The 19,754-nt window shown below is 44.6% G+C and overlaps 1 protein-coding gene across 1 annotated transcript in view; it reads left to right on the top strand.

Annotated features, from left to right (window-relative positions):
* The window catches only part of LOC134211971 (uncharacterized), a 358,591-nt gene extending 339,605 nt beyond the window's left edge, over window positions 1-18,986 (top strand). Inside the window, exon 5 of the mRNA XM_062689401.1 lies at window positions 18,200-18,986. Coding sequence (XP_062545385.1) covers window positions 18,200-18,270 — 71 coding nt within the window. The 3' untranslated portion in view covers window positions 18,271-18,986. The remainder of the gene's footprint in view (window positions 1-18,199) is intronic.
* The last annotated feature ends 768 nt before the right edge of the window (window positions 18,987-19,754 follow it).

Raw genomic sequence — 19,754 nt, forward strand, 5'->3', positions numbered from 1 at the left:
TGATTTGATTCGAATGGACAAATTCCATCAGCTGGGGATCCATCTTCGTATCCCCATCTCGAATTGAATCGCACCGCCAAAGATACTGCACAAGCAAGTCACAAACTACCATAAATCAAACCTCCATCTCCGCACTATCTGCAGAAATTGGTCATCGCTCAAATCTTGCCTGCGTCTGTCCCCCTATCCGGGCACATCCGCCGTGATTGGTCGATTACGACCAACGACGACCGGGTGATGCTTCCGCTGCGATGATGGAAGGAACAAAATCCGGAGCCCGAGTGCAGATTTACTGCAGCGGCACCGCGTGAGTCGTAAATTTTCCCTTCCATTATCGACATCTCGGCATCAATCAGATGGAAATTGATCAGCTGATGCCCGGATGGGACCGGAGCCGGGCGGATGGAATCGCGGAAAATTGTGTGCTACTGTTGCGCTGCGGAAGCCACCCAGATATGGCGCTGCGAGCGAGGCTTTTACGATTGCGAGGTGATTTGAGAGGCGAATTGAAATCGATGGAACACGTGTTGGAGGGCAGATTCTGGAGAATGGGCAATTGATGGAGATACATACGTGTGCGTCGATCCAATAATACTTGAGTGGATTACATCAAGTGGAAATACAACTGATAGCATTTTGGTCGGGGGTTTGAGACACCTTGAGTTTTATTATCGCAGATTTATCGAGCATTGATTGGCACTTGGATGATGAAGAGTGTTCTTAATAGCAGTTAAAGTGGAAAATTAGGTCAACGAAATACAGACGTGTTGCATGAAAGGAGCGTTTGTTATTATTTATTTATCTTCCTGATGGTTTTGTGCTATGGCATAAAAAACAGAATTGGAAAACGTTGCCAAAAGGGGTTTTAACTTTTTTGTGGAAGAATTTGTTTTATAATATTATAATATTATGAATCAATTAACTAGAACTAGTTTAACTTTTTTTGTGGAAGGATTTATGGTTTCGATAAAACGTAATTTCAAACCTGAAATATGTGCAGTCAAGAACAAGTCTGAAATCCAATCCAAAAACAATTTGACTCCAAATCGAATCAAAACTGATACCAACCTATTAGGGGTCGGTCAAATATTACGTAAGCATTTTTTCTTGGTTTTTCGAAACCCCCTCCCCGCTTTGTAAGATTTTTTCCATACAAATTATTTTTTGTTTATATGAAGAGTAAGAAAATGACAGACACCATATACTTGCCAACAACCCCCCCCCTTCCCGGAAGAAATCTAACCAGAATAAACGAATAAAAATTGATGCCAATCCACATCCAATCCAATCCAAATCCAATACAAATCCAATCAAAATCAAATCCAAAACCAACTTAAATCCAAACCAAATCAAATCCAAATCCAAACCAAATCCAATCCAAATCCAATCCAAATGCAATCCAAATCCAATCCAAATTCAATCCAAATCCAATCCAAATCCAATCCAAATCCAATCCAAACCAATCCAAACGCAATCCAAACCAATCCAAACCAATCCAAACCAATCCAAACCAATCCAAACCAATCCAAACCAATCCAAACCAATCCAAACCAATCCCAAACCAATCCAAACCAACCAAACCAACCAAACCAATCCAAACCAATCCAAACCAATCCAAACCAATCCCAAACCAATCCAAACCAATCCAAACCAATCCAAACCAATCCAAACCAATCCAAACCAACCAAACCAATCCAAACCAACCAAACCAATCCAAACCAATCCAAACCAACCAAACCAATCCAACCAATCCAAACCAATCCAAATCCAACCAATCCAAACCAATCCAAACCAACCAAACCAATCCAAACCAACCAAACCAATCCAAACCAATCCAAACCAATCCAAACCAATCCAAACCAATCCAAACCAACCAAACCAATCCAACCAATCCAAACCAATCCAAACCAACCAAACCAATCCAAACCAATCCAAACCAATCCAAACCAATCCAAACCAACCAAACCAATCCAAACCAATCCAAACCAATCCAAACCAATCCAAACCAATCCAAACCAATCCAAACCAATCCAAACCAATCCAAACCAATCCAAACCAATCCAAACCAATCCAAACCAACCCAACCAACCAAACCAATCCAAACCAATCCAAACCAACCAAACCAATCCAAACCAACCAAACCAATCCAAACCAACCAAACCAATCCAAACCAATCCAAACCAATCCAACCAATCCAAACCAACCAAACCAATCCAAACCAATCCAAACCAATCCAAACCAATCCAAACCAACCAAACCAATCCAAACCAATCCAAACCAATCCAAACCAATCCAAACCAATCCAACCAATCCAAACCAATCCAAACCAATCCAAACCAACCAAACCAATCCAAACCAATCCAAACCAATCCAAACCAATCCAAACCAATCCAAACCAATCCAAACCAATCCAAACCAATCCAAACCAACCAAACCAACAATCCAAACCAATCCAAATCAAACCAAATCAAACCAACACAACCAAACCAATCCAAATCAAACCAAACCAATCCAAACCAATCCAAACCAATCCAAACCAATCCCAAACCAACCAAACCAATCCAAATCCAAACCAATCCAAACCAACCAAACCAATCCAAACCAATCCAAACCAATCCAAACCAACCAAACCAATCCAAACCAACCAAACCAATCCAAACCAATCCAAACCAATCCAACCAATCCAAACCAATCCAAACCAATCCAAACCAATCCAAACCAATCCAAACCAATCCAAACCAACCAAACCAATCCAAACCAATCCAAACCAATCCAAACCAATCCAAACCAACCAAACCAATCCAAACCAATCCAAACCAATCCAAACCAATCCAAACCAATCCAAACCAACCAAACCAATCCAAATCCCATCCAAACCAACCAAACCAATCCAAACCAATCCAAACCAATCCCAAACCAACCAAACCAATCCAAACCAATCCAAACCAATCCAAACCAATCCAAACCAATCCAAACCAATCCAAACCAATCCAAACCAATCCAAACCAATCCAAACCAATCCAAACCAATCCAAACCAATCCAAACCAATCCAAACCAATCCAAACCAATCCAAACCAACCAAACCAATCCAAACCAATCCAAACCAATCCAAACCAATCCAAACCAATCCAAACCAATCCAAACCAATCCAAACCAATCCAAACCAACCAAACCAACCAAACCAATCCAAACCAATCCAAACCAATCCAAACCAATCCAAACCAATCCAACCAACCAAACCAATCCAAACCAACCAAACCAATCCAAACCAATCCAAACCAACCAAACCAACCAAACCAATCCAAACCAATCCAAACCAATCCAAACCAATCCAAACCAACCAAACCAATCCAAACCAATCCAAACCAATCCAAACCAATCCAACCAACCAAACCAATCCCAAACCAATCCAAACCAATCCAAACCAACCAAACCAATCCAAACCAATCCAAACCAATCCAAACCAATCCAAACCAATCCAAACCAATCCAAACCAACCAAACCAACCAAACCAATCCAAACCAATCCAAACCAACCAAACCAATCCAAACCAATCCAAACCAATCCAAACCAACCAAACCAACCAAACCAATCCAAACCAACCAAACCAACCAAACCAATCCAAACCAATCCAAACCAACCAAACCAACCAAACCAATCCAATCCAACCAAACCAATCCAAACCAACCAACCAATCCAATCCAAACCAATCCAAACCAATCCAACCAAACCAATCCAAACCAATCCAAACCAATCCAAACCAACCAAACCAACCAAACCAATCCAAACCAATCCAAACCAATCCAAACCAATCCAAACCAATCCAAACCAATCCAAACCAATCCAAACCAATCCAAACCAATCCAAACCAATCCAAACCAATCCAAACCAATCCAAACCAATCCAAACCAATCCAAACCAATCCAAACCAATCCAAACCAATCCAAACCAATCCAAACCAATCCAAACCAACCAAACCAATCCAAACCAACCAAACCAATCCAAACCAATCCAAACCAACCAAACCAATCCAAACCAACCAAACCAATCCAAACCAATCCAAACCAACCAAACCAACCAAACCAATCCAAACCAATCCAAACCAATCCAAACCAACCAAACCAATCCAAACCAATCCAAACCAACCAAATCAAACCAAATCAAATCCAACCAATCCAAACCAATCCAAACCAAACCAAACCAATCCAAATCCAATCCAAACCAATCCAAACCAACCAAACCAATCCAAACCAATCCAAACCAATCCAAACCAACCAAACCAATCCAAACCAATCCAAACCAATCCAAACCCAATCCAAACCAATCCAAACCAATCCAAACCAATCCAAACCAATCCAAACCAATCCAAACCAATCCAAACCAACCAAACCAATCCAAACCAATCCAAACCAATCCAAACCAATCCAAACCAATCCAAACCAATCCAAACCAATCCCAATCCAATCCAAACCAATCCAAACCAATCCAAATCAACCAAATCAAACCAACCAATCCAAACCAATCCAAACCAATCCAAATCAAACCAAACCAAATCCAACACAACCAAACCAATCCAAATCAAACCAAACCAATCCAAACCAATCCAAACCAATCCAAACCAACCAAACCAATCCAAACCAATCCAAACCAATCCAAACCAATCCAAACCAATCCAAACCAATCCAAACCAATCCAAACCAATCCAACCAATCCAAACCAACCAAACCAATCCAAACCCAATCCAAACCAACCAAACCAATCCAAACCAATCCAAACCAATCCAAACCAACCAAACCAACCAAACCAATCCAAATCCAATCCAAACCAACCAAACCAATCCAAACCAATCCAAACCAACCAAACCAATCCAAACCAACCAAACCAAACCAAACCAATCCAAACCAATCCAAACCAACCAAGTCCAATCCAAACCAATCCAAACCAACCAAACCAATCCAAACCAACCAAACCAACCAAACCAATCCAACCAATCCAACCAAACCAAACCAATCCAAACCAATCCAAACCAATCCAAACCAACCAAACCAATCCAAACCAATCCAAACCAACCAAACCAATCCAAATCAAATCCAAATCAAACCAACACAATCCACATCCAATCCAAATCAAACCAAACCAATCCAAACCAATCCAAACCAATCCAAACCAATCCAAACCAATCCAAACCAATCCAACCAATCCAAACCAATCCAAACCAATCCAAACCAATCCAAACCAACCAAACCAATCCAAACCAATCCAAACCCAACCAAACCAATCCAAACCAATCCAAACCAATCCAAACCAACCAAACCAATCCAAACCAACCAAACCAATCCAAATCCAACCAACCAAACCAATCCAACCAACCAAACCAATCCAAACCAATCCAAACCAATCCAAACCAACCAAACCAATCCAACCAATCCAAACCAATCCAAACCAATCCAAACCAATCCAAACCAACCAAACCAATCCAAACCAATCCAAACCAATCCAAACCAATCCAAACCAATCCAAACCAACCAAACCAAACCAATCCAAACCAATCCAAACCAATCCAAACCAACCAAACCAATCCAAACCAATCCAAACCAATCCCAAACCAACCCAAACCAATCCAAACCAACCAAACCAACCAAACCAACCAAACCAATCCAAACCAATCCAAACCAACCAACCAAACCAATCCAAACCAACCAAACCAATCCAAACCAATCCAAACCAATCCAAACCAATCCAAACCAATCCAAACCAACCAAATCCAACCAAACCAATCCAAACCAATCCAACCAACCAAACCAACCAAACCAATCCAAACCAATCCCAAACCAATCCAAACCTATCCAACCAATCCAACCAATCCAAACCAATCCAAACCAATCCAAACCAATCCCAAACCAATCCAAACCAATCCCAAACCAACCAACCAAACCAATCCAACCAAACCAACCAATCCAAACCAATCCAAATCCAAACCAAATCCAAACCAATCCAAACCAAATCCAAACCAATCCAAACCAATCCAAACCAATCCAAACCAATCCAAACCAATCCAAACCAATCCAAACCAATCCAAACCAACCAAACCAATCCAAACCAATCCAAACCAACCAAACCAATCCAAACCAATCCAAACCAATCCAAACCAATCCAAACCAACCAAACCAATCCAAACCAATCCAAACCAACCAAACCAATCCAAACCAATCCAAACCAATCCAAACCAATCCAAACCAACCAAACCAATCCAAACCAACCAAACCAATCCAAACCAATCCAAACCAATCCAAACCAATCCAAACCAATCCAAACCAATCCCAAACCAATCCAAACCAATCCAACCAATCCAACCAATCCAAACCAATCCAAACCAATCCAACCAAACCAATCCAAACCAATCCAAACCAATCCAAACCAACCAAACCAAACCAACCAAACCAACCAATCCACATCCAATCCAAATCCAATCCAAACCAACCAAACCAATCCAAACCAATCCCAAACCAATCCAACCAAACCAATCCAAACCAACCAAACCAATCCAAACCAATCCAAACCAATCCAAACCAATCCAAACCAATCCAAACCAATCCAAACCAACCAAACCAATCCAAACCAATCCAAACCAACCAAACCAATCCAAACCAACCAAACCAATCCAAACCAATCCAAACCAATCCAAACCAATCCAAACCAATCCAAACCAATCCAAACCAATCCAAACCAATCCAAACCAACCAAACCAACCAAACCAATCCAAACCAATCCAAACCAATCCAAACCAATCCAAACCAATCCAAACCAATCCAAACCAACCAAACCAATCCAAACCAACCAAACCAATCCAAACCAATCCAAACCAATCCAAACCAATCCAAACCAATCCAAACCAATCCAAACCAATCCAAACCAATCCAAACCAACCAAACCAATCCAAACCAATCCAAACCAACCAAACCAATCCAAACCAATCCAAACCAATCCAACCAACCAAACCAATCCAAACCAATCCAAACCAACCAAACCAATCCAAACCAATCCAAACCAATCCAAACCAATCCAAACCAATCCAAACCAACCAAACCAATCCAAACCAATCCAAACCAATCCAAACCAACCAAACCAACCAAACCAATCCAAACCAATCCAAACCAACCAAACCAATCCAAACCAATCCAAACCAATCCAAACCAACCAAACCAATCCAAACCAATCCAAACCAATCCAAACCAATCCAACCAATCCAAACCAACCAAACCAATCCAAACCAATCCAAACCAATCCAAACCAATCCAAACCAATCCAAACCAATCCAAACCAACCAAACCAATCCAACCAATCCAAACCAATCCAACCAACCAATCCAAACCAATCCAAACCAAACCAAACCAATCCAAACCAACCAAACCAATCCAAACCAACCACATCCAATCCAAACCAACCAAACCAATCCAAACCAATCCAAACCAATCCAAACCAATCCAAACCAATCCAAACCAACCAAACCAACCAAACCAATCCAAACCAACCAAACCAATCCAAACCAGACCAAATCCAATCCCAATCCCAACCCAATCCAAACCCAATCCAATCCAAATCCAATCCAAATCCAATCCAAATCCAATCCAAATCCAAATCCAATCCAAATCCAATCCAAATCCAATCCAAATCCAGTTTAAGTCCAATCCAAATCGATCCATAATCGAATCTGAATTAAATTCAAAACTTAATCCGAAATCCGAATCCAATTCGAATCGAAAACAGATCCAAATACAATACGAATCCAATTCGAATTCAATCGGGAAGCAAACCCAATTCAGTTCGATTTTAATTCGAATTCAATCCGAATAAGATTCGAATCCAATTAAACCAATTAAAAACTTTCAGTTTTTGTCCAATCCCAACTTTTCTTCTTCTGTAACGTTACGTTATTTCATTAGAAATTTCATCAGATTCTTGATTTAAGCTTCCATTCTTCTTTTCCAATTCACGTTGATGCGTCATGAGTCCATGACACATTTATGAGTTCAGTCAGATTTTCTGAGCCATAAGTCTTCTAGAATCAATTTGATGCAACTAACGATTCACTGAATATTTCAAATCCCGCATGACGATAATCCACCTCGAGTTCAGAATCGTGACAAATTTTCGCCACGATTGCTCACTTGGAACCACGGCTGAAATTGTTGCAGTTTTCCCCCAAGAAGCTCAAACCGTACCGCCATTATTATCGCAACCGTCAGGCGCAAGACATCAGCTGAACCATCTGCATTCCCCGTTCGTCGTATTAAGAATGAATAAAAAATGATTTGATTTATGGCCAGTATCAAATTTCATTCTGCCATATTTTTTTATTGGCTTGGCTTTGGCTTGCACCCCAATCACTTTCCGAAGGAACACTCACACGGTGCGATGGATGGGGCCAAACGATCTCGACACCATCCATACCAACCAACAACGGCATCATCGTTGTGTTTCATGTCATTTGGTTTGCTTTGGGCGATAAAAGTCGACCATAAAAGCGAAAGCATTTTCGGTGGCGAAGTATAAAGCAGAGAGAGAGCGATTCGATTTTATTTCGAGTTGTTAACTTTCACTTGTATAAGTAGACGGATTAGACGGTAATTATTCTGCGCAGATGTAGACATTTTGTGTCAGACTAGTCGAATTGTAACACAAGTATTATCCAAATTTTGCCGCTATATGTTTTTGTTCATGTTCTTTATTACGCAAATATTAAATAATGTTCAAACATTCACTGGGATAAAATTACCATAATGTTCCGAATGATTTGACCCAAGCTTTTAATTGAACACCGGGGTTGCTTTGCATTATCATACACTTCAGCCCCTTAATTGCAGAGAAAATATAATTTGAGATCATAACTTTCTCGGCGCATTGAAGGTCTCAGCTTTTGTACCATTCAATTTCATTAGAGTCGGATTGCTTTTGGTGGGTAGGTCGAAAGTAAAAAATCAGAGAAAAAAGCTCGAACAACGCTGCTGGGGCTGTAACCAGAAATAATGAACAACCATCCGCAACGGTCTTCTGCCACACCGTTCTATGCCGTCATACACAGACACCTAAAAGCAGATAAAATCATCCTTTTTATAATGCGAACACGATGGCGATCCGCAGTAACGCAGAACGCGAACACGGGTCGGACCCCATCGTATCATCGCAACGCCATTGTCCGTCCATTTCGTCCATTATTGGCTTTTCCCATAAGCAGCACCACCGGCGGAGAAAAGGCGCATCATTGGCGTTTCATTTAAAATTTATAATATCGATGCGGGTTTTTTCTGATGTTGCTGCTGCTGCTGCAGTTAGTGTTGTGCTTCTCCATTTAGGTATACGTTGTACGATTGTGGAAGCAATCGGAGCTCGTGGATGGGATAAAAGGATCTTGTTAAAATGAAATGATCGGAGGGCTCAACAAAAGAGTCGAGCGGTGTCTCTTTTAATCTGTTAGAGCGCTTTGATTTTTCGATTACAATTTAATTAGCATATCTGATATTTTATCAGAATTAGTAGGGAACAGTGAATCCTAAGCTATGCCTCATTTGTCGTCACTTATGACATTTACTGTCATATGTTTCTGGTGAGAATAGAATTCTTTCAGTTTTGTGTGATGTGAGTAATGTCTGAGGCATAACCATGAAGTACACGTAGGACTTGACTTGACCATACCTTTGAAGATACATAATATGTCTAAATAATCTCTCAAATAATCTAATTTGGGATCGGCCACCTTCATTTTGTAGCACTCGTCGGACGGCTTGTTAAAGCGCGGCTTTATGCAGCACTTCCTGATGCCGAGCCCAAAGTTGAAGCAGTTGGTACACTGCGTGACGTCGCCTCCTAGTCAACAACGTTGTAGTTTATAACGCCATCCAGCTTCAGGTCCTTCCAGCGGGTGGAGCCGTGATCCAGATGGATCAGGTAAAGCTGGTCGCGATATCTCCTCGCCTTGTCATGACGAGCGATCTTGTGTACGTCCACTGGCTTCAGGTCGCAACTTTCGAGCTCAGCTTAGAGTTCCTCCTCCTCACAGTCATGTTTTGATGGTCGTTAGCTCGGCTGTTATTGCGCGCGCGCTCGAGAAAATCTAGGCGAATTTTCCGATTTTTCGGGATCGCGGTGGTAGTAACCTCTCCGTGCTAGTTCATAAAATACCGCAAAAGTGATCCAAAGTGAAGGATTGACGAAATTCGGTGCAAAAACATTCGAAAACGCGAGTTTATTCTGTGCTCCACGTACCTCGAGATACAAAACATCAAGCTGTCCGACTGCCCGTGTTGCGACGCCGCATGGAAAAGGTCTAGCGGTGAACAGGCCTGACGCGCAACATAGCTGCAACATGACAGCTTGCGCGCAATAGTAGTGGTAGATAGAGGGAGAGTGAGTGTAGGATGTAGAAGTAGTAGAGAGAAAAGACAAAGATTTTGCGATCGAATAGTAAAGTCGAGAGTGTTTAGTTCGGTGATAATAAAGTTTTATTTCAAAATTGAATTTGTGAGCTTGGTAGTGAAAATACTACAAAATAATCCGGATAAATCGTCGGTTAGTGGTATCGAAAGAACCAAGTGAGTAGGACCTGTAAAAAAATAAGAAAATGATTAGAAAGAATGAATATTGATATTGTAAATACTTACCTGTAGATTCGGTGATTATTGGATAGTGCGACCTTAGGAAGTTTTTGGAAAATCGCCGTAGAATCGCTGTAACGGTTGAGTAAATCGTAAGTAAGCCCTAAAACGAAATGCAATGAAAAATGTAGCTTATTTATAAATCATTTAAGCAGCAACTGTCCGACCAAAACCGCGAGTTCCAAGTAGGGTAGGTGAACCTATAGTTAACACATGGAAGTAGAGTCCAACCTAGTGGGTAGAAGAAAACCACTACTTGTAAGATTGATTAGATTAAGCTGTAAATTTGTATTGAGTAAAATAAATAATTACAGTTTTGAGCATCGCCACAAAAAAAGTGTGCTGCTTCAGAAATTTTGGATTCCCTTCGGGAACATTCTCAAAAAAGTAGTGACAAAAACGTCGCTTGTGAGAAGTCCGTCCACAAAATGGGTTCCGATTCCGAATCCGTTGACAAAACCCTGTTGGACCTCACGGGAACTCCGTGCGGGATCTGTGGTCCATCAACATGCGACGAAAAGATGGTCGGTTGTGATGGATGTTCCGCGTGGTTCCACATACGCTGCGTGGGACTACCGGAAGAAAAACTACCGAGGATGTGGTACTGCCAAAATGAAGCCTGTAGGCAGAAGGCTCAGGAGTACCAGAAGCAGAAGGACGCCAAAAAGTCAGTCCGTCCCAGGAAGCAAGTGGACGAGTCCGACAAATACAGCACGACTTCCTGCACCGGGACGTCTAGCGTAGATGCGAAAGTGCGAGCGCTGGAACAACGTCAAAAGCGGCAAATGGGGAGTTGGAGGCGGAAATGGAGCTGAGAAGGAAGGAGAAGGAGATACAGCGCGCATACGAAAGGAAGAAGATAAAGATGGAGGAGAAGATGCGTGAGGAGCGGATGGCCTGGCAAGCTGAGATGCTGCGAAAGAAGAAGGAGCAGATCCAGCGGATGGAGGCGAGGCAGAAGTCATTCGAGATGGAAATGGCGGCCATGGATGAAAGGTTGGCGGAGCTTTCGGGTAGTCCGGCGTCGAATGAGTTGAAGTCAAAGATCGTAGTTAGCGGATTACGGGCGGGTCCTTCCGGCAATACTAATAGGAAAGTGTTGGAGCTGACAAAGGAAAACGTCAAACGGCTAGAGGAGGACGACGACAACGATAGCGACGAGGATGATGAATACGTCGACGAAAGTGAAAGCAGCGAAGAAGAAAAGGGTAAATACGATGAGTCCGATGGAGGAAAACGGCTGAATAAACGAGCCACCGTCGCGACAAAAGAAAGCGCAAAGGCGGGCGCCTTGCAATCGAGCAGGAGGATGGTCGACAACGTGAGCCAAGACGAGCTGGGGCAACAGCAGGTCAGACCAACGAAGGCCCAGTTTTCAGCGAGAAAAGGACTGACCTACAAACTTCCCGAATTCTCAGGCAAGTCCAGTGGCCATTGTTTTACGCGGGATACAAAGCCTCCAACGATGCCTGTGATTACATGAATTATGCAAGCCTGATAAGGTTGGAGGAAGCGCTCGATGGGCATGCACTCGCGCTAATGTCGGGACAACTACTTCTGCTGGCATCGATTGCGAGGGTCATCGAGAAGCTACAACGACACTACGGCCGCCCAGAGCAGTTTCTACAAAGTCTACTGGACATGGTGGATCGTTTGGAGCCTCTAAAACCGGACAACCTCCGGAGTTTTGTTCCTTTCGGAAACACGGTGGAACTTGCGGTTGAACAACTTTGCGGACACCTGGAGGCTGCGGATCTACGGCAACACCTCGTCAATTCGCTGTTCATTAAGTCGCTGGTTGCCAAGCTTCCGGACCGAGAGAAGCGTGAATGGGTTCATTACCGGAGAGGCCACGGCGAACGCTGACGGATTTCCTCATGGACATAGTGGTGGACGCCAGTGAAGCCAACGTAAACGTCGAGGTTCAGCCGTCGTATCAGTCGAGGAGAGTTTTCCCAACCGGGAAGAGCAAGCCGAAGGAGAAGGGTGCGCTGTACTGCCATGGCGAGGGCAGCAGTCCGGCGGCTAACATGAACGAAGAAAGGAGGCTAAAACCGTGCCAACAATGCCGAGCCACCGATCATCGTCTGCGGCGCTGCACAGAGTTCAGGAAGCTGCGATATGCTGAGCGGCTGAAGTTGGTGAATCGGGAGAAGCTGTGCCACGTCTGTCTCAATGAGCACAAAGGACAGTACAAATTCAACATCCACTGCAACATTGGCGAATGTAGGGCATTCCACAATCCACTGATGCATCCGGTGGGAAATGTGGTCGGGTTGAGTGCGCACTTAAGGACAAACTGCACAGTCATGTTCCGGATTGTTCCAGTCCAGTTACACTGCGGAGGAAAGTCGGCGACGGTGTTGGCGTTCCTGGACGAAGGTGCTTCGGTCACGTTGGTGGAAAAAGGCTCGCTGATCGCCTGGGCGCAATCGGAGTACGAGAGCGGCTGACCATCAAATGGACGGAAATGTCTCGCGTGTGGAAGAGTCCCGGAGAATGAGTTTGTGGGCGTCGGGTACAAGTCCAGCGGCCGGCGACAAATTGTTGCTGCATACGGTCCATACAGTTGGAAAGCTGATGTTGCCGCATCAAAAGCTGGACCATGAGGAACTTGCTGCGCAGTACGGCCACATGAGAGGATTGCCGATCGAGTCCTACGATGGACAGCCGCAGCTGCTAATCGGGGCGAACAATATTCATTCGTTCGCGCCACTGGAGGCAAAAGTAGGGACACCAATGGAGCCTATTGCTGTTCGTACCAACCTCGGCTGGACGGTTTACGGACCCAGACAGTCCACTACGGTGGCAGCCGGCAACTACCTCGGTGATCAACAGATTACCAATGATGAACTGCATGAGCTTCTCAAAAGCCATTACGCGCTAGAAGAGTCGGTGGTAACGATACCGTAAGAAACGGCAGATGAAAAACGTGCCCCGGAAATACTGGAACGCACCACTAAACGTATCGGCGATCGCTACGAGACCGGGTTGCTGTGGAAGACAGATGACCCACGGCTCCCGGATAGCCTTCCAATGGCTTTACGAAGAATGACGCAGCTGGAGAAGCGGCTTAACAAGCAACCGAATCTGCGAGATAACGTCAGTAAACAGATCGAGGAATACCGCTGAGGAATAAGCGAGCACTGCCGCCGACCAAGTGTGGTATCTCCCGATCAACGTCGTCAAAAACCCGAAGAAGCCCGAGAAGATCCGTCACGTCTGGGATGCCACAGCGACGGTGCAAGGAGTCTCTCTAAACTCTCAGCTGCTAACAGGACCGGACATGCTCGTGCCGCTGATCAGGGTCCTCCTCGGCTTCCGCGAACGGCGGATTGCATTCGGTGGAGATTTGAAGGAGATGTTCCACCAGTTGAAGATACGCGCAGAGGACAAGCAGAAGCAGCGGTTCATCTTCCGGAAAACGCCGGATGATCCACCAAGCATTTACGTCATGGACGTGGCGACATTCGGATCGACAAGCTCTCCCTGTTCGGCCCAATTTGTGAAGAATCGGAATGCCGAAGAGTTCGCCGCACAATACCCCAAAGCGTCTGCGGCCATCATTCACAAACACTACGTGGATGACTACTTCGACAGTGTCGACACCGTAGAAGAGGCGGTTTCCCTAGCACAAGAGGTTAGATTAGTCCATCGAAAAGCAGGTTTTGAGATCCGGAATTGGGTGTCCAACTCGCCCGAAGTTCTACGAAGTCTTGGAGATAAAAAACCGGCGGCGCCGGTGCATTTCGGCTGCGATAAACAGACGTTGAAGGAAAGAGTTCTGGGAGTGATCTGGGACCCGAGTATGGACGAATTCTCGTTCTCATCAAAGAGCCGGGAAGACATGATGCGTACCTGTATGAGGAAAACGTCCTACGAAACGACTCATCGCAAGCTGCGTGATGGGATTCTTCGATCCGCTCGGACTGTTGTCGCCGTTCACCATTCACGGCAAAATAATCATCCAGCATCTCTGGCGCTCCAAATGTGACTGGGACGAAGAAATCGACACAGATTCCTGGGATCTGTGGAAGCGGTGGACAAAACTGTTGCCGCAAGTAGATCTCGGCGGTGCGAGGTACGCCGAAGTTGATTCGCTGGAAGTGCATATTTTCACCGATGCCAGCGAACACGGATACGGCTGCATCGCATATCTGCGATCGGTAACCCAAGGAGAAGTCCATTGCAGTCTGGTAATGTCGCGGGCAAAAGTGGCACCGATAAAACGCCAGTCAATTCCCCGTCTGGAGCTCATGGGAGCTGTGCTAGGAGCCCGGATGAGCCAAACCGTTCTGGGCACTCACTCCTACGATATTAGCCGAACCGTTTTCTGGACCGATTCCAGCACCGTGTGCAGCTGGCTCAATTCCGACCAACACCGCTACAAGCAATTCGTTGCTTTCCGGGTCGGAGAAATCCAAGAACTGACGAAGGTGGCAGATTGGCGATGGATTCCAACGCATCTCAACATGGGGGAAAGGAGGTTCGCCGTTGCAAAGCGAAGGTGAATGGTTTAATGGACCGTCCTTCCTGTATCGGCCGAAAGAAGAGTGACCAACGCAAGAGCCGGAGACCGAATAGACGGAAATAGAAGCGAGAGGGGTTGTACTGTTTCACGAGGTGATCGATACCGAACCGATTTCCCGCTGGACAAAACTGTTGCGGGTGACCGCCAGCGTATTACGGTTTATCGCTAACGGCCGACGAAAGGGGAGAGGAGAGCCGATAGTGAACATACGAGCTACGGTGAAGCAGCGGCAGCTGATTGAAGCGACTGCAGTGAACTACGTGTCAGTAAAGGTTCCACTCGGACCAAAAGAGCTCCAGCAAGCAGAAACGGTTCTCTGGCGACAGGCTCAATGGGATAGTTTACCGGATGAGATGAGTGCGCTCACGATCAACCTGAAGCGCAAACCGGGAGAACGGATGGAAGCGTTGAAAAGGGGCAGCCCGGTATACAAAAGCTCGCCGGTATTGGACGACGAAGGCGTTCTGCGAATGGATGGTCGGCTTGCGAACTCCGAGGAGAGTTCCTTCGATAAGAAGCACCCGATCATTTTGTCAAGGTTCCACGACGTCACACACAAACTAATCCAGCACTACCACGACCAGTTCGGACACGCCAATTCGGAGACCGTCTTTAACGAGATGAGGCAGCGGTTCCAGATTCCGAAAATGCGTCCGGCGATACAACAGGTAGTGAACAAATGCGTCTGGTGTAGAGTGAACAAGTGTCGGCCACGTTCACCGAGGATGGCTCCACTTCCCGTCGAACGAGTCACGCCTCATCAACGACCATTCAGCTCCGTCGGCGTCGACTATTTGGGTCCGGTGGAAGTTACAGTTGGACGGCGTAAAGAAAAACGTTGGGTGGCAGTTTTCACTTGTTTGGCTGTACGTGCGGTGCACCTGGAAGTTGTGCACAGTCTCACAACCGAGTCGTGTCGAATGGCCATCACTCGTTTCCAAAGCAAGTTTGGCAGGCCCAGTCACATATTCTCGGACAATGCCACTTGCTTCCGCGGAGCGAACAATGAGATGATCAAGATGGAGAAGATCAACGAAGAGTGCGCCGAAGCCGTAAGCAGTTCGACCACCGCGGGAGGTGTCTGGGAACGAATGGTGCGGTCGGTGAAAGAGGCAATGCGGGCACTCGACGATGGAAGAAAGCTGACGGACGAGATCCTGGTGACGACCCTGGCAGAAGCGGCCGATATAATCAACACGCGCCCGCTTACCTACTTGCCGCAGGACTCCGACGAAACGGAAGCACTGACGCCGAACCATTTTATTCGGGGAACGGTGTCTGGTGCAGATGTGAAGATGGACGGAAGGCCAACAGATCCCGCAAAAACTCTGCGGAACATGTTCAAGCGCTCACAGTTTCTCGCAGACCGAATGTGGGAACGATGGAGTAAAGAGTACCTCCCGACGATCAACCAACGATCGAAATGGTTCGATGAGCAAAAGCCGCTCCAGGAGGGCGACTTGGTCTTCGTGGTCGATGGGAAGAACCGGAAGTCTTGGAAGAGAGGCGTCATCGAATCGGTGATTAAAGGTACGGACGGACGAGTACGACAAGCGGACGTAAGGATGGCTGACGGTAAGGTACAAAGACGAGGTGTAGTGAACTTAGCGGCGTTAGAGATTAAGTAAATCCGGAAATGCCGGATGTTACGGGCTGGGGTGTTGCGACGCCGCATTGAACAGGTCTAGCGGTGAACAGGCCTAACGCGCAACATAGCTGCAACATGACAGCTTGCGCGCAATAGTAGTGGTAGATAGAGGGAGAGTGAGTGTAGGATGTAGAAGTAGTAGAGAGAAAAGACAAAGATTTTGCGATCGAATAGTAAAGTCGAGAGTGTTTAGTTCGGTGATAATAAAGTTTTATTTCAAAATTGAATTTGTGAGCTTGGTAGTGAGAAATACTACAGAATAACCCGAATAAATCGTCGGTCAGTAATTACGAACCAAGTGAGAACGACCTGTAAAAGATAAAAAAATCATTAGAAAGAATAAATGTTGATCTCCTAATACTTATTTGTAGATTCGGTGGTTATTGGATAGTGCTGCCTTGAGAAGTCGTTGGAAAACCGACGTAGAATTGCAATATTGGTTAAGTAGTTCCTGAAACGAAGTGCAATGAAAAATGTAGCTTATTTGTAAATCATTTAGGCAGCAACTGTCCGACCAAATTCGTGAGTTCCGAGTAGGGTCGGTAAACCTATAGTTGACACCTGGAAGTAGAGTCGAACCTAGTGGCTAGAAGCTAACCATTACTTGTAAGTCGTTGGTTACATTAAATTGTTAAATTTGTATTGAGTTAAAATAAATAATTACAGGTTTGAGCATCGCCACAAAAAAAGTGTGCTGCTTCAGAAATTTTGGATTCCCTTCGGGAACAGCCCGGCTGACGATCTTCCGTTCACTCTCTTGGCAGTGTGGGTTGCGGTGTGCCAGAAGGAAACTTAAAAAAAAGTGGTGAAAAGTTTTCGAAAATACGAAAAAACGTCTAGTAGTCAACTGACACATAAGGCGTACTATAGTGTGTCCCGGAAGTGTCCGACCACAGTGTGGAACAACATTTTGTGGACACCTACGGAAATACCGACGTAAAGGTGAAAAAACAAACGGAGTGTCTTGATAGTGCTTTAGAACACCGGCGGTAGTTTTCCCGACCAGCCCAGGTACTCCGAAACCGGATCCTGCGGCCCTCGTGAGCGCGAGTGATAATGAGTATTTTTTTCATACTTTTCGGTCCTGGACATATGTGCAATAGCGTCACAATTAATCTTGTGAACTTATCATAAAAAACAGAAGGGAATAACTATGATCATTCAAAAACAGAACAAACAAATGAATTCAGCTAAGTTGACTTACAGTTTTGATATCTTGTTAATTAAAACAACAACTTTGTATTCTGATCTCTTAACGTTTCCAAGAAACCATAACGACTTAATTTAAAACACAACATTCCCTAACGAGAACGATTCCTACTTAACATACTAAATCCGATCCTCCCATATGTTTCCTCTCGTTCCAGTTCCGCTGCTACTCATCACCAGTTTGCTCAATTTGGCTCGGATTCCGCACCCTACACCGTTACCACTGTAATGAAGGTAAATATGCCGTCGGCTGTCGGGGGGCGGTGGTGGTCGCTGCCTTTGGCAGTCAGCCAGCCAGCCAACCATCCAACGTCATTTGCCCCGTGGAAGTTGGTCTTTTTCGGGATCCGCCGCCGGCAACCTCAGCCCCATCAGCGCGAGCGCGCACAGTCAGTCAGTGTTTCCGCGAAGTTCAATCGCACCCCCTAATCAAAAACTGGTACCTTCGTACAACATCATCCTCGATGTTCCGGGGGAAACGGCAGCTAATTCAATTCGGCCGGAGAAAAGTTTACCATCATGAGCACCATTCGAACGCACATGTACTGTACACAGAGACACACTCAAACACATACACACACTCACACATGTAAAGGCACGACTTGAACTTCTCCGAATTATCCGAAACGGAACCGCTAGGAAGGAACGTGAATTTCTGGTCGGATACGTGATTTTCCCTCTTTTGTGAGCTAATTATTTGCATAATTATGTGTGGGGGTGAGAGGGCGGTGATTTCCGGGCATGGTAATTTCATGCTTATGTTCGTTAAATGGGCTGTAGAATTTATTTGAATTGGATAATTGTGTATTGAAGTTTTGAACGTGGAATGGAAATTGAGAGATCGCAAATTGCATGTCAGAAAGGGGAAACCAGGGAAATTTGTGAGAAAAAATAAGATGAGAATGTGAGCAAAGTCTTAAGAAATATTAATATATAACATTCAAATTAAAGAAAATTTGAAAACATTCTGAAAGATTTGTGTTTATATCATCATCTCTCAGACAGTCCGAAATTTTATCCGAACATTTATATTGTGTCCGAAATTCCTTTGGGGTCGTGGTGGTCTCAATAATGCGGTTTGAGCTTTTAGGCTCTAAGGTTTTTTATCCACACCACCTTAAATTTTTTTATTTTCATTTCTCGTATCATTTTAGACTCTAAATCAGCAAATATATTTTTGCAAATATAACTGAGTACACTTTTTAACATAATTACTTTATTTATTTCCTAATAAACAGAATCTATGGAAACTAATCAGGTGAACAGACCAAGTACATAGTTTGAGTACGTACCCCAAACCTTAACATGGTCACAACTTTGCTTCGCAGTCGGTGGCAATTTTGATGGATCCAATCCTGTAGCTGGTTTGCCCCATGCCCTAACCATTCCGTCGGTCTCGAAATGGTTAATTTTTCCTCTCGTCCATGAGTATGACATTCTGCTAGAACTTTTATGGCTCAGCCACACGTTTTTGAGCATACTCACTCAGCACATTGATAATATTCCGCGAATCGTGGTTACGGTATCCTACAATAAACTTTACGGGCACTATCTTTAGGATTTTACTCAATTTCGTTGACAAGACTGCGATTGTGATGCATTGGCGGCGCCAGGGCTCTGTTAATGCGTAATTGATTCATTTATAATGTCAATGTCAAGCGGTAAATCTATTAAAAAAAAACATTTCAGGCAATTACGAAATTTTTACTGCAT

The sequence above is a fragment of the Armigeres subalbatus genome, chromosome 1 (genome assembly GCF_024139115.2).
Source record: "Armigeres subalbatus isolate Guangzhou_Male chromosome 1, GZ_Asu_2, whole genome shotgun sequence".
Classification (NCBI taxonomy): domain Eukaryota; kingdom Metazoa; phylum Arthropoda; class Insecta; order Diptera; family Culicidae; genus Armigeres; species Armigeres subalbatus.